The sequence below is a fragment of the Helianthus annuus genome, chromosome 2, assembly GCF_002127325.2.
Source record: "Helianthus annuus cultivar XRQ/B chromosome 2, HanXRQr2.0-SUNRISE, whole genome shotgun sequence".
NCBI classification, from domain to species: Eukaryota; Viridiplantae; Streptophyta; class Magnoliopsida; order Asterales; family Asteraceae; genus Helianthus; species Helianthus annuus.
The window spans coordinates 166,330,785-166,347,727 of NC_035434.2; the positions used below are offsets into that span (position 1 = coordinate 166,330,785).

The following is a 16,943-nucleotide window of genomic DNA, read 5'->3' on the forward strand; positions in this document are numbered from 1 at the left end:
AGGGTTTGGGTTTAGAGGAGGTTAGAAGGTGATTGGAGGAGAAGAGAGGTGGAAAAGAGTGAAATCCGATTGGTTAAAAAAAACCTGCTGAAAATTGAGCCTCGTCGTGCCACGTGACCAGACAAAACTTCCTCGTTGCGTGGCGCGATGGGAGCTTTTCTCCAGCTTTGAGTTTTGTTCACTTTTAGTCCCTGCACTTTATAATTAGGGTATTTTATGTCGTTTTCTTGCATTTTAGCCCATTTTTAGGTATTAAAAGCGTAACAAAGTGTTGTATGAGTATGATGCACGTATGATTGATATTCCCAAGTATTTTAACTCTCGGTTTTGCGTATAAGCACGTATTTAAAGATTGAATGCATATATAACACAAGTATGAAATGTAACACGTATGAATATAAAAGTGAATTCCCATTATGATCAAAGTCTCGGGTTACAAGATTGAAAATCAAATACAAATACAATACGAATACCAGTTTCTAAAAATAGAAATACGAATACAACTTTCTAAATATAGAAGGTACAAAAATGCGAAGCGTTACATCTATACTCAATCTTACACACAGATCATCGTGTCAATGATCTGTCTAACCTCTCAACAAGACTTAAGATACACATAAATGTTCTAAACAAACAAGATCAAGAAATGCCCTAGAGATAGAGAAACAACTCGAAAAGAGATGAAGTATCTTATGAATGAACTCAACAATGAGTTAAGTTCACTTATATAGAGACCCGACATCCGAACTAAACTTGAACCACTACTCACTGCTACCCCACCCGGCCTTCGGAACTCCCAAGCTTGCTACAAGCCCAATCACTTCAACAAGCCCAACAACTCAACTAAATAGCTACAAGCCCAATTCATCTCAAAATTACATGAAAAACTAAACTGATTTTATAAATAATAAACTATATAAAAGTGACATATATTATGTTATATTTTCAACACATGGAAACTTTTTTTTATATATAAGAACCCGGTGCTATCGGGCAACCAAAGTTAGATTGGGATGACTCTAAACATTTTTTTGTCAAAATATCCATAGCTTTAAAATAAATAGTATGCTTGATAGCATTACAAAAAAATATATATATATATTATCTTAACAATAGTTAAGTCTAATCACATCAGGTAATCCTGTTCTTTTAGGTCGGTCTTCTTAATTCAAGCTATCCTGGTGGTTTGGCGTCATATATTAAAACTGCAAGAGAACTCTTAGCAGATTCAAAAGCAGGAAAGAATCCATTCGATGGCTTCAAACCATCTGTAAGTAACACATATCTTTGAGCACTCAACCGGTGCAAGTTATTTTCAATTTTTTTTTCTTATTAGTTCATGTTTAAACCACATTTTTGCAGGTCCCATCAGGTGAAGCTCTGACATTTGGTGATGATAGCTTTATAAAATATGAGGAGGCTGGCTTCAAGCAAGTGCAAAACGTTGCATTTGTTCTTGTGGCAGGAGGGCTCGGTGAACGTCTTGGATACAATGGAATAAAGGTTTTGCCACCTTTTTTTGTAGTTTAAGTTTTAATCCTTAAATGTTTTTTTAGTTTAATAATACTTGATGAAATTTGATCTATTTTGCAGGTAGCAATTCCACTGGAGACAACTACAGGAACCTGTTTCTTGTTGGAGGCCCGAGACATCTTCATCTTTTACACACGTATTACCATTTGCAGCGGAAAAGAATACATGATTTGCAGACATGTTTAACAAGTATGCAGAACAAGAACGAATGAACAATAATGAATATGAAATGGACACTTTCAGGATTAGAGGGAAAATGTCTTGATACCGGAATGGATTACCGGTCATACCGTATATATACATATTATGTGGCGGTTAATTTTGGCGGTAAACTGCCATATGACAGTTTGAATTACCCGCTTCGGTTCATGATCCGCACATTACTTGACCCATACTTAATACATACTAATTGTAACTTAATTATTACATAAAACTAGATAATAAAGTTTATATATTCTAACTAACACCCTCCCGTAAACTTGATTATCGCTGCATCATAACGCTTTTGTTGGCTTCATCGACCGCTTTTCGAGCTTCACTGAAATTGAATCGTCGTCGTTTCTTGTGAAGAATCCACGATCCGTCTTGACTGTTTCTTGTAAACAAAGCATAATGCTCTGTTTCTTCATCATTTCGTGATGATTCGGCTTCCGCACTTTTGCTTCTTCTTGTTCTTTCGTTTGCAGCCATGGGAGTTCCTTCTTGTTCTAACATTTCTTTGTCTTGTGCCTTCTTTTGTACCGATTTGAACTTGTAATAAAATACAAGAACATCTAAGTACATTGCATAGATGATTCTGATAAAATCTCCATCTTGGTATTCGAAACCAAGATCCTTTGCTATGGCCGGCCACAAATTGTCTAGAGTGACACTTTGATAGCCTCCATCCTTTTCTACCATAACATACAGATCGAGTAAATTTATCTTTCTTCCGTCATCTAACTGTGGGGGTATCATTCGCGTAGTAATTTCCATTTTTTCTTTTAGGAACCAACCCACCATCGTTTCAAACTTCACTTCCAAATCGTGTTTGTACTTAAACACGAAATCTCTATCGTCAATCATGTCTAACAAGGCTTGACAGTCGGAGAATTCTTTGAATTCTAGTGCCCTTATGATCATCCGACTCCAATCAAACTCTTGTTCATTCGATACATTTAAATCTTCGAAATATGAATTCAAGTAATCTTGTTTGTACTTCTCATTCATATCGTTCAGATTTAATACTTTCTGTCTTTCTTTTATCCCCATTTCTTCTTCTTTGGTCATACCCGTGACATCATTAAAGGTATTTAACACGGGTGGACAAAACATTGGGAAGATTCTACAAGTATCACCACTTTTCTTGACGGTAAAACCTTGTAGTGTGAGTTGATTCATGCTTAAAACATTTCTGTTCAATTCGGGAGTATATAGAACACTTTGTATTCTTACAGTTTCGTTGTTGGATTTGATATCCACATTTCCTATACCCCGGATGAACAAGAAATCACTTTCACCGGTCTTTGTATCAACCCCAATTAAATGTTTAATCCTTTTAAAAACATTTATATTACCGGCGTAGTGATGAGAGAACGAGTAACTAACATACCATATGTCATTCCACTGGCCACCATCCGTGCCAGTAACAATCATTTCGCCCCGATCTCCTGCATCCATCCTTTGTGTTTGGATTCCGGCGTTAATCGCTTGATTAACCAATTGGGTTGCTTCGTCATTTTCCTTTGATTTACACGAGTAAATCAAATGTCCAGGCCGATGACAATAAAAACATAACTTCACCTTTCGTTTGTGTTTCACCCCTTCATGTTGTTCATCTTCGCAGTGTTGGCACGGTAGTGTAGAAGAAGATGTTCTAATTTCCGCAGGAATTCTGGAAGTGGCTCTGATACCACTTTGTTGGAGGCCCGAGACATCTTCATCTTTTACACACGTATTACCATTTGCAGCGGAAAAGAATACATGATTTGCAGACATGTTTAACAAGTATGCAGAACAAGAACGAATGAACAATAATGAATATGAAATGGACACTTTCAGGATTAGAGGGAAAATGTCTTGATACCGGAATGGATTACCGGTCATACCGTATATATACATATTATTTGGCGGTTAATTTTGGCGGTAAACTGCCATATGACAGTTTGAATTACCCGCTTCGGTTCATGATCCGCACATTACTTGACCCATACTTAATACATACTAATTGTAACTTAATTATTACATAAAACTAGATAATAAAGTTTATATATTCTAACTAACATTTCTTACAACACTACATAGAGTCCATCTTATGCTTATCTGAGGCTAGCTGTAAACAGGCTCAAGCTTGTTCACATTTACATTAGAGTAAAATGCCATTTTCGTCCTTGAAGTTTGGCCAGTTTTGCGACTTTGTCCAAAGGTTTGTTTTTCCGCATATGGCCCCTAAAGGTTTGAAATCTTGCCATTTTCATCCAACTCGTTAACTCCATCCATTTTTCTCAGTTAAGTCAGGGGTATTTCCTTCTTTTTTTGTTAACTTAAAGGGAAAATCGGTCTTTTTCAGGGTATTCAGTCTTTTTTATAAAGTGAAAGGACCAAATTGCCCTTTAAGTTAACAAAAAGATGGAAATACCCCTGACCTAACGGAGAAAAATGGATGAAGTTAACGAGCCGGATGAAAATAGCAAGATGCGGAAAAACAAACCTTTGGACGAAAGTCGCAAAACTGGCCAAACCTCAGGGGATGAAAATGGCATTTTGCTCTTTACATTACATTATGATTTATGGACCAATAGAAAGTCAAAATAATCATATAAAATTGTTACACATAACTATTTAGATTTATAAGCTAGATATTATAGTTTACATTATTTATTTTATTATTATTAGATATAGGGAATGGCGGTTATCCGCCATACATGTATGCATATATACTCGGAACCATCATCTATCATCTGATTCATTTCATCAATTCATTTTTATGAACACATAATTCTCGTTTCACCAAAATCATAAGATAGATCTGCAACATAGTGGTATCAGAGCCACATTGATCAAATCCCCGCAATACAATAATCGATTAGAACATGAATCAGACACAAGGAATTCAGACTCAAATCTCCAAACTCACTGGGCAAAATTATTATCACTGGCATATTCAAATCAAGGTTTTATTCGAATCACAAGATTTATGGAATGTCGTCGATGAAGGTATTCAAGAATTGGGTGCAAACCCTACCGAAGAAGCGACTGCAAATTACAAAGAATTAATTAAGAAAGACAAACGAGCGCTGCATATTCTCTTTCAATCCGTGAATGAAACCATATTCGAAAGAATTGCTCTTGCAACATCATCAAAAGAGGCATGGAGTATCTTGCACAAGGCTTACAGAGGAGAAAATCAGGTAAAATTAGTCAAACTTCAAACTTTACGTTGTGAATTCGATGCACTGAAAACGAAGAGGGTGAATCTATTGAAGATTATTTCAATAGAACAATTCTTATTGTGAATCAATTACGTATGAATGAAGAGAAAGTAAGCGAACAACGGATTGTAGAAAAAATTCTACGAAGTCTGACTCGAAACTTTGAGTCAGTGGTGATTGCGGTGGAAGAAACGAAAGATTTAGAAGATATTTCAACCGAAGAGTTAATGGGAATCCTTCAATCTCACGAATTGAGATTGAAACGTTATGATGATACACCGGCAGAACATGCATTCCAAATGAAAAACATCAATCAAGATAGATAAAAAAATTCTCGGAATGATGTTGGAGGAAGGGGACGCAACAAGTTCAAGGGACGAAACTTGAATTCTGTTCGGTGTTACAATTGCCAGCGATTTGGACACATCGCCAAATTCTGTAGGCAAAAAGATGAAAGTGATAAGTCAGACAACATGCTGATTCATACGGAAGATGAGAGCGATGAACATGATGAGACGATGTTCATGATTTTTAACATGGAGGAAACAGTCAAGGAAGACTGTTGGTATCTAGATAGCGGCTGCAGTAACCATATGACAGGGAATAGAAACTTGTTTATCCGATTGGATGAATCATTAAGGAAGGAAGTGAGGACAGGGGATGACAAGAAACTGGAGGTGCAGGGCAGCGGAGATGTATCAGTCTCAATCAAGGGACAAGTAAGGAAGACACCGAACGTGTTTTTTGTACAAGGCTTGAAACACAATCTGTTGAGTGTGGGGCAACTCATACAAAAAGGGTACACAGTCATGTTTCGAGGGAATTGGTGCATCATCAAAGATGCAGGTAACGAGACTATAGATGATATCAAGATGACGGGCAACAAAATGTTTCCGCTACATCCCGGAAGTGATTTAAATTTTGTGATGACAATGACAACTAAAGAGTTGTCAACTCTATGGCATAAACGATATGGTCATGTAAACATGGATATGTTAATCAATATGGGGACCAAGGAACTAGTTCACGGATTACCAAAGTTAATGAGAAACGAGGACATATGTGAAGGTTGTATTTCAGGAAAACAAACAAGAAAACCGTTCTCAAAGAAAACAACATGGCAAGCTGTTGAACCTTTGCAGCTGGTTCACTCCGACATATGTGGACCTATGAGAACAGAATCGATTGGAGGGTGCAGGTATTTATCACTTTTATTGATGATTACTCGAGAAAAACCTGGGTATATTTCCTCAAATATAAATCAGAAGCACTATATTATTTTAAGATATTCAAAGCTTTGAACGAAAAACAATCCAATTATTCGGTCAAAACGCTAAGAACTGACCGAGGAGGAGAATATTGTAGTAAAGCTTTTCAAGACTTCCTGAAACAAAATGGTATACGACATCAATTGACCAATAGTTACACTCCCCAACAAAATGGGGTTGCAGAAAGGAAAAATAGAACGTTAATGGAGTTAAGCAGAAGCATGATGAATATCAAACAAGTACCAAATTGTTACTGGGCTGAAGCAGTAGCATGTACAACATACATCTTAAATTGAATAGTTACAAAAACAAGACCAAATATAACTCCGTACGAAGCGTGGAATGGAAGGAAGCTTAATGTAGAACATCTCAAAGTATTTGGATGTCTAGCCTATGCTCATGTTCCTAAACAACATAGAGATAAACTAAACAAGAAGACATAAAAAACGGTATTTATTGGTTATAGTGAGAACAGTAAAGGCTACAAACTGTATAATCCGCTAACCAATAAAACCATCATCAGCCGCGATGTTGTGTTTGATGAAAGCAAGAGATGGGTTATGGATTCGGAAGAATCAGATGTACCATTGTAATTTCGGACAGTGATGATACAAGTCAAATTCAAAGAAGAGCTCCTATAGAACCACAGAATGTAGAGCCGCAACCTGATCAGGAACACATAAGTGAGAACACAGGATCACCTGAACATGGAGAAGAAAATCAAGAAATAGAGACAGAAGCGGATCAATCACAGTCAAATGTGAATGATTCATCTTCAACCAACTCGGAGAATGAAGTAATTAATACAAGAAGCATCAGCAGTGTATATAGAGACACGAGAGCTCTTACCGAAGCCGAAGTTCAACAAAGGTACAATGAAAGTCAAGTAGTTAATTTTGTTCTCTATACCCATAGTGCAGACCCAACAACTTATGAAGAGGCCAGCAAAGATACAAAATGGATAGAAGCAATGAACAAAGAAATGGAATCCATTCACAAAAACCAAATATGGGAACTTGTGGATCCTCGAAAACATCAAAAGCCAATAGGTGTGAAATGGATTTATAAGACAAAATATGATGAAAAAGGGAATGTGGATAAATATAAGGCCAGATTAGTAGTTAAAGGATACAAGCAAAAATATGGAATAGACTATCAAGAAGTATTTGCACCAGTGATCCGATTCGAAACTGTTCGAATAGTGTTGGCTCTTGCGGCACAGTATGATTGGCATCTACATCAAATGGATGTAAAAACAACGTTTTTGAATGGGAAATTAGAGGAACAAGTTTACATTGACCAACTTCAAGGCTATATTAAACAAGGAGAAGAGGAAAAGGTATGTCATCTCAAACGTGATCTATACGGTCTGAAACAAGCGCCAAGAGCTTGGTATAGCAGAATAGATATGTACTTTCTGCAACACAAATTCAAAAAATGCAATTATGAGCACACTCTCTATGTTAAAGACACTAAAGAGGGAAAACTAGTGATATGTCTATATGTAGATGATCTAATTATTGCAAGGAACTCTATGAGGTTGATAACCAATTTCAAAGACACGATGAAAAAGGAATTTGAAATGACAGATATGGGCAGATTGCATTATTTTCTTGGTATGGAGGTTCAGTATGAAAATGGCAACATAATACTTTCACAAAGAAAGTATATGAGAAATCTACTAGAAAAGTATAGAATGAATCAATGCAATACAGTTTCTACACCAATGGAATACGGACTTAAACTTAAACTATCCAAGGATGATCCTGAAGAGTTTATAGATGAAGGTGTCTATCGAAGCCTTGTAGGAAGTTTAATGTATCTGACAAACATGAGGCCAGATATCATGTTTGCAGTAAGTAAAATTAGTCGGTTCATGGAATGTCCAAAGAAAAGTCACTGGGAAGCCGCCAAGCGTATACTAAAATACATTAAAGGCACTCTAAACCAAGGTGTTACCTATTCTAAAGGAGAAAAAGGAAGCCCATAGGATACAATGATAGTGATTATGCGGGAAACATAGATGACAACAAGAGCACGTCTGGATACATCTTTCATCTAGGATCCGGACCCATATCATGGCAATCAAAGAAGCAAAAAGTGGTGGCACTATCCTCAACCGAAGCAGAGTATATGGCCTTAACCCTGGCCGGTTGCCAAGCTGTTTGGATTAAAGGCATACCGGATGAATTACAAGGAAAAGAAGAATATCCTGTACCTATTTTCTGCGATAACAAATCCACTATTTGCTTAGCAAGAGATCCAGTATACCATGGGAAGATCAAACATATAAGAGTTAAATATCATTACATCAGAGATTTAATTAAAAAGGAAGAAGTGACCGTAATCTTTTGTGCAATGAAGGATCAACTGGCTGATATCATGACAAAAGCCTTGCAGCCAAAAGACTTCATTCGCCTCAAACATCTGATGCACTTGATGCTGAAATAGTCTAGCCTAAGGGAGGGTGTTAGACATAACTATTTAGATTTATAAGCTAGATATTATAGTTTACATTATTTATGTTATTATTGTTAGATATAGGGAATGACGGTTATCCGCCATACAGTATGCATACATACTCGGAACCATCATCTGATTCATTTCATCAATTCATTTTTATGAACACATAATTCTCGTTTCACCGAAATCATAAGATAGATCTGCAACAAAAATGTTAACAAAGTCAATGACACCGGTGTTTTTGAGCTGTAGGTGAAAGCAGACGGGACGTACCTTTTGTGATAATGACTTCAGATCAGGGGCGATGCTTTGAAGGGGCCGGGAGGGGCGCCCGACCCCCGAACTTTTTGGCCAGTAGTGTTATATATGTAGTTTTCGTATAGAAATTTTTTGGGTATATATGTTTTCGACCCCCCGGTTCTATAGAAATTTTTGGGCATATACGTTTTCGACCCCCTCGTAAAAAATTTCAAGCTTCGCCACTGCTTCAGATGACACTCATGCACGCACATTACAACTTTTAGAATCAAATTCTTATTTTGGGATGAAACCTACACAAGTAAAACTTCTTAAACAGGTAAGTATTGAACATTCTTTTGATCTTTTTGCTAAATAGAGTTCCATAGTTGACTCATACTACCATGTTTCAGGAAAAAGTTGCTTGTTTGGCTGATAATGATGCTAGGCTTGCTGTAGATCCGAAAAATAAATACAGAATACAGGTTAACTTTCTAAAGTATATAAACTGGTTTCGTTTTTTCTTTATCAAAACATCAAATCCGTCCCAGTTATAAACCATTCTCGTTTTTCTTATTAGACAAAACCTCATGGTCATGGTGATGTTCATTCACTTCTCTATTCAAGTGGTCTTCTTAAAGAATGGTATGTTTTCTTGTTTGATCGTTTTTTTATATATAAAATATAAAAAAGTTGTCTATCTCATAACTGTTTTGTCATGTATAACTATTTTTTTTTTCAGGAAAGATGCTGGTTTGAGATGGGTGCTGTTTTTCCAAGATACAAATGGACTTCTATTCAAGGTCCATTAGAACAAATTTCTTATATAGTTTTGACTTTTGAGTAAAGTACAGGATGGTCCCTGTGGTTGACCAAAACTTTAGATTTGGTCCCTAACTTTCAAAAAGTACACAGATGATCCCTGTGTTTTGCACTTTGTAACGCATTTCGCCCCCAACTTTTACCAAAGGCACATGGACGATCCCTGTGGTTTGCACTTTGTAACGCATCTAGCCCCTAACTTGGACATGTTAAAACCTTCAGATTTGTTATTTGGGGACTAAATACGTTACAAAATGCAAACTACAGGGACCATCCATGTACTTTTGAAAAGCTAGGGACCAAATCCACAGGGACCATCCGTGTACTTTATATTTTTCCGTCACAAGATGATTCTGATATAAATTTACCTTTTCAGGCAATTCCTGCAGGTTTAGGAGTTAGCGCCACTAAAGAGTATCATGTTAATTCTCTTTCGGTTCCTCGCAAAGCTAAAGAAGCTATTGGAGGCATTACAAGACTCACTCATGTAGATGGTACATTTTGTTATCTCAGTACATATTAGGGGTGTGCATGGATTGGTTTTTGCACAAAACCATAGCCATAACCACGATGTTGGTTAATGGAAAATCATCACCATAACCGATCAGCTATGGTGGTTTCGGTTAATCGGTTTTGAAGGTTTTTGTGGATCGGTTATGGGTTTGTTAACTGTGAATTTTAGGCCTAGCTTAAAAAAGCACAATTTTTTTTGACCATGGACTAAATTGTTATTACACATTTCTATATATTAGTATATTACATGATGTTAAAAAAATACATATATAATATTAATACTGATTATTATCGAATATTCAAACAAAACGATATAATCAGGGCCGGCCCTAAGAATTCGTGTACCCTGTTCGAGTATTAAAAACGTGCCCTTAGGCCTTAACGAAATTGGGTATTGAGCTCAATAAATGTCTAAACCTAATGTCAATTGGCTAATAACTAATCTAAAGTATAAGAATAATTTTGTAAGTGTGCGTATTTTGGTGTTTGAATATGTATACCCTATTAAAAAAGAAATTTTTACGTATACATATCGGGTTTTTTCTAGAAATAGCGTGCCCTCCGAAATATCGGGCCCTGGCCGGTGGTCCTCCCCGCCCACCCCAGGGCCGGCCCTGGATATAATATTATTCATAAATTCAAACAAGCGTTCAACCAAAACGATATGATATAATCCATAAATTCTAACAAAGATCTTACTATATGTCGGTTCGATTTGGTTATGGCGGGTATGGAAATATTGATAACAATAACCAACCCACTACTTTCGGTTTTCAGAAAAACAATTAACTGTATATATATATACACTTATACCAGATCTCATGCAATCAATCATGATCAGACGGAAAGGAAATCATTAGAAACATACTTACCCGATGATGTATGATCTAAGCATAAAAGATAAGTTCCCAAAGGAGAAGGGATTTCGAAGAGGGGGGCTGATTGTCGACCAAATATCTTGATGGGGTGATGGTTGTTAGGGTTTGCATTTGATATGTTACCCAGCCTAAGAACCCATCGCATGCAACATATATAGTTTGGTTGGGCTTTTTAATTCGTGAAGCTTTACTTTGGCTTCATGGGTCTGAGCCGCTCAAAAGTTAGAACAACACAAGGACAACACAAGGTGCGGCCCACTTCACTCACCAACCCATTTATAGCATTTTCCAACTAGATTACAGCCCATTTATATATATAATCCGCCAACTTGACTCGTTCACATAACTGGGTTATGCGGGTTGTCTACAGATTACATGATCTTTAAGTATGTGGGCTATAGTTGATATCTTTGACACAAATCCATATCCATACATTTATACTATCTAATAAAATAAAACTAGGGTGCGGCCCAATTATACATTTGACACCTAAGGTGGCCCACTCCACACAATTAGTTATTCTCATTTACGTTTTAGGTTTAATAAATTTATTAGAGGTCATCAACACTTAACGAATGAATTATGCTTCCGCTGTACACTGTGAATTATATGTAACATTGTAATACTTAATGTTAATAAATGAAAGTTTTATTTAAACTTACCTATGAGTTCAATGTGATTGGTGGCTACATCCTGGTACGTCACACGCCTCACGGGGGTTCCCGCATGTGGTATTTTAGGGGTGTGACAAATATCCCTAGTGATGAAGTGCCTACGGGCTATACTTTACTCAATTGTCGATAAGACAATGAAAGTTGTGACCTTTATGGTCCCCTGTTCAAAGTGGTGGGTTATACCCAAACCTAATAGTCCATATGATCAACGCGATCATGACTAATATCATCAACATGATAATCATACTTAACGTCCGTAGTGATGTTTCGCCTACGGGCTATATTATATTTTCCATTTGAGACAAGGACATATGTGACCATTATGGTTCCCTGTCCAAGGTAGAGGGCTATACAAAAGCCTCACCGCCTATACGAATAAATGCGATAATGACTGATATCATCAGTACGATGACCATTAGTTTAACATCCTTTGTGATATCATCAGTACGATGACCATTACTAGAAACTTGTTCTTAAACTCTGGAACTAGTTAAAAGTTTCATCGATTGTAAATTTAATAAAATTTTAAATCTGCCTTTTCGAGGCTTAAATATTATTTATAATATCAAGTGGCCAATCTAGATGGTTTCACATATGATATACCCTTCACGAATCAATTTTTCTTTGATAAATCTATTATCTATAAATCCTATGGGAGTCGATATGTTCTTAGACATGGATTGGTTAGTCCAAAAACCAAATCCGTTGTGTCTGCAGTAAGAAACTTATCGAAATTAAAATCCCTATATGGTGATATACTCGAAAGCTGAAGACCTTTGTGTGGATGGCCATGAGAAGTCTGTAGCCACCTAGGAAGCTTAATGTTTAGAATGTTCGCCAATGAGTCGAACATAGTAGACCATTTTTGGTCCGCATCATTGAATTGGAAATCCCACATTGAATTGGGAAATGGTAACAACAGATCTAATCTCCGAGTTACCTAAAATAAATCGCGGCAAAGACGCGACGTAAAAATTATAGTCGACAAACTTACTAAGTCGACGCTTCTTGTCAAATAAGGAAAATTTATAATTCCGACAAATTAAGCTATATAACGACAACATTGAGTCTCCTTATGGAGCACCGTTTTCTAAAGTATCGAATTATGATACTAAATATATCTCTCTAGAAAATTCTAGCATATTGCTCAGCTGATAAGCACTTGTCATGTTTTGCCATGACATTTAAACGTGAGCATAAGGTTTATTGAAAAACCTTGTCCATTATGGACCATGGAATTTGAAAAATTCCAAGTTTTCCTCATAAAAATGAAATGGGATTCCCATTGTGGCCCGGGATACTCTTAAAAGGTTGAAATCTACTACTATACGGAACTAACCGTATTACTCTGAACAAATCTCGAGGTTGAGATTTCTTTTAAGGGGGTGAGGATGTAACACCTCGTAAAATCATGTCCAATTATTTGTTGACATGTGTCCCTAATCCTAATTATGTCAAACGTTGACTAGGAGGGACTATTATTGCCAAACAATGAAAACTTTGAATGTGCAAGGTCTAAAAGTGTCAACATGCTCAAACTAAGCCTCTGAATGACCTCAGACGGTATTCGTATTCTCTTATAGAGCCACTCGTTGGATAAACGAAACCGTTTGCAATAAAATTCAAAAGTTGTGCATCGAAGGGTTAAAAGTGTCAACATGTTAATTCTTACCTCTGAGTGACCTTTTAACGAACCAGGTGCTTCATAATATTCGTTCATACTCTCGGGAATGCCTATATTGGCCGTTTAGGGCTTTTATGCCATTAAACGATAATACGCACAAGTTTGCGCGTTAAAAGAGTTTAAAGTGTCAACATGTTTAAATTATACCTCTGAGTGACCTTTTAACATAACCCGAAGCTTAACGATGTTCGTTTACACTCTTGGGAATATTTATAACCTATCTCGAAAATCAAAATGCTAAATATAAAACTTTAAATGGCTTGGAGGGGCTTATTATGTCAAAAATGAAAGAAATTTAGAGTTATGGAGGGCCAGGTACCAAAGTTGACATTTTTCGAAAGCTGGTGTGTGGTAGCATCGCGCGACAGCAAACTCATTTCATGGTGGCGTGATGCGGCGCCCTCAATTACGCAGAAAGCTACTACCAGCTGTAGGTTCCTTCTTCCTTGGCCATCACTCATACCACCTTTCTTCATAACTCAAATCTATGGATCCTTGGACGGTTTTTGACACCTGTTTAGACACTTGGAGTGATCCTAAAAGTGCCCTAACACCTGGCATGATCCAAGGGTGTGATGTTTCACTATAAATTGAGGTGTTCCTCCATTCATAAACCCTCCACCTCTCTCAATTCACTCTCTTCTCACTTGTTCTGCTTTCTTGGAGACTCCTGACATAAAGGGGACTCCACCTCAGTTTAAGATTCAAGCTAGGACCCTTTGTAAGCGTCCTCAACCACTAGTTTTCGTTTTATAGGCTTTAAAGCTAAGAGTCCAGCGTTATCGTAATAACGCTTTGACTTTTAGTTAGACCTTAAACGGTCAAGCCATTGTTCGCAACGAACATGGCTACGATCGTAATTAGGTAGGCGTTAAACCCTCAAAAGGGCACCTCCTAAGAATCACGTTTGCTTGGTCAATTGACGAGTCAACGTAATATATATTTAAAAAGTCAACGGTCCAGTTTTTAAAATAATTGCGATATGAGTTAGAAATGTTATAAATATGTTTTATCGCTTAAACAACTCGGTAATAATTTTTAGAACATGTATCAACATGTTCATGTTCGGCTCGTCAATTCCAGTTTTAGGGTCGGTTCGCAACTGAAAGTCGCGTAGTTTGACTTCTACATTGACTTTTGGTTGTAAACCGAATTAGACTAGTATGTTACTGATTTTAGGCTCCGTTATGATCGTAATATAATGCGTAAACTCGTTATATTAGGTTCCGCATGTTCCGTATTTATGTCGTACTTTGACTATTATGCCCTTTTGTTTAAAAATGAGGTTTTAAAAATAAATGAGCATGCAAATGATTTAGGTACTGATATGTTAACATGTTTAACATATTTTGATGTTTATAATCTGGTCATAAACTGAGTTTACGCATATGATCGTAAACTATGCTTTTAAAACGACTAAAATGCCATTTTTTTTATTTAAAATGAGTTTTAAACATAAATTCTTGGCCAAACTCATTTTGTACTAATGTGATATCATATTTAGGAATTATTGGGATTTTAAGTCAGATTATGATTATGAACTGAGTTTAACCTCAAGTTCTTATACAATGCCGATACCTGACGATAATGCCCTTATGGCATATAAATGGGTTTTTGAGCATAATATTCAAACCAAATCTTTTGCTTACTGATTTGTTGTGACAAATAAAATATTTTAGCTATTCAAAGCTGGTCATGACATCAGATTTCATAAAACATCGCATAAATCGTCATTTAACGACTTTAACGCCGTATAGGCGCATAGTATGGTTTTATACCATATTTATGAATCAAGCATTGTTATCTACTGATTTTATAAACCATTTTAAATATTTTTACAGTAGGTATAAGTCATGAACTTAGAATCCCAAACAAATTCTCAAAACTATGTGTGAAATGACCAAAATGCCCTTACGGTGCATAGTTTGGTCATAAAGCATAAACCACACATTTATTTGATATCCTACTAATATGATATCATACTTTAAACATTTTTACAGAATTTTTATGACCATGACATCAGTTTACTTGCAAGCTCCTTTTATAAGTTGTAAAATTACCAATACACCCTTTTGAGGCATAATTTGATTTTAAAACCTTAACGGGCATACAAGGTGATATCCTATTGATATTATAACTTGTTTAAAGTATATTGGCATATGGAACTTGTTCATGACTCATCCGGTTACCTGATATCGCCTATACGCGTATGGTTAGGCTTACGTAACTAGTTTACATAAGTTTACCGAAACGGGTTTAACCTTATCGTTTTGATCTCAAAATCCAGAATGTATTATGTTTACCCATATTATAAAAGTCCTAGTACTTGTTGGGTTTAAACTACATTCTATTCGGTATACGCTTAATCTAGCGAACCTATTCTTACGTATCGGGTCATATCTAAAGGGATTACCTTTGTCCCCTATACATTCTAACATATAATAAATCTGTTCATTCCAGACTATAGTACCCCCCAGATAATCGGACTTGGGTCAATAATACTTAGACTTGCGGCTTTTTGCCAAATATAGTCTTGTTGATTGGAAGCTAGCAAAAATGCAAATACTCTTGACTTATTTTAGTGTAAACTTGGGACGGCCAATATGCCTCTTGGGACGGTTATTACATAAGTAAGTCGCCTATGATTGCGCAAAAGTGTAAGAATACGGTTTAATCTGTTTACTTGATAATTATTGTAATTGGGGGTTAATGATACCATGTCCGGACAACCCAATGGGTTAATCAAGTATATAATCTCGTAACAAGAATAATCCCAAGATATGTTAACAAGATTACCTACGGGTTTTCTATATGTATAAAACTCTTTTCGAAAAACTATTTTTCCAAAGAGTCAGTTAATTGTATTTACCAGCTTTGGCTGACGTATTTTCAAAAGATTGAACAGCAGGTACCGAACCTTATAATAGGCCGGGAATATGGGTCGGCTAGAATGAAGGCTAAGGAATTTGCACTCCTGATGCTTAAGGCCTATGATGTCTAAAGCTTTGTTTATTTGGATCCTGTCTGTGGGCTTGTATCGAACGCTTGTAATACTTTTATACATTAAAGCATTATTTTAATAATTTAAATCCAATACTTCCGCTGTATATTATTATATTGTGATAACTGTTATCCAACCGTCACGATTGTACCCATCCGGGCCCACCGAAAACCGGGGTGTGACAGGAGGTGATGAGTTCTTAGGGTTTTTAGCGAGAGAAAGTAAGAGAGAGAAAGGAGAGAATGTTTAGGGATTTGTGGGAATGATCGAAGGAATGATTTTCTGCCAAAATAAGGAATGTCGGCTGGCATAAAGGGTTTTATACCCTTCTTGAAACCGCCCAAGCTCCTAGGGTTTGGGGTGTTTTCGAGTGGGCCGAGGTATCGGGCCAAGTCACGTGTTTACAGCCCATAAGTCGAACCAGAGGGTTTCGGCTCACCTCAAAACACTTGCACATAAT

At 36.6% G+C, this 16,943-nt stretch overlaps 1 protein-coding gene across 1 annotated transcript in view; it reads left to right on the top strand.

The window, feature by feature from the left end:
- Positions 1-8,925: 8,925 nt before the first annotated feature.
- Positions 8,926-16,943, top strand: part of LOC110899912 (UDP-sugar pyrophosphorylase-like) — a 36,192-nt gene continuing 28,174 nt past the window's right edge. Inside the window, exons 1-5 of the mRNA XM_022146802.2 lie at positions 8,926-8,968; positions 9,166-9,251; positions 9,325-9,396; positions 9,492-9,556; positions 9,654-9,714. Of these exons, the coding sequence (XP_022002494.1) occupies positions 8,959-8,968; positions 9,166-9,251; positions 9,325-9,396; positions 9,492-9,556; positions 9,654-9,714 (294 nt within the window). The 5' untranslated portion in view covers positions 8,926-8,958. The remainder of the gene's footprint in view (positions 8,969-9,165; positions 9,252-9,324; positions 9,397-9,491; positions 9,557-9,653; positions 9,715-16,943) is intronic.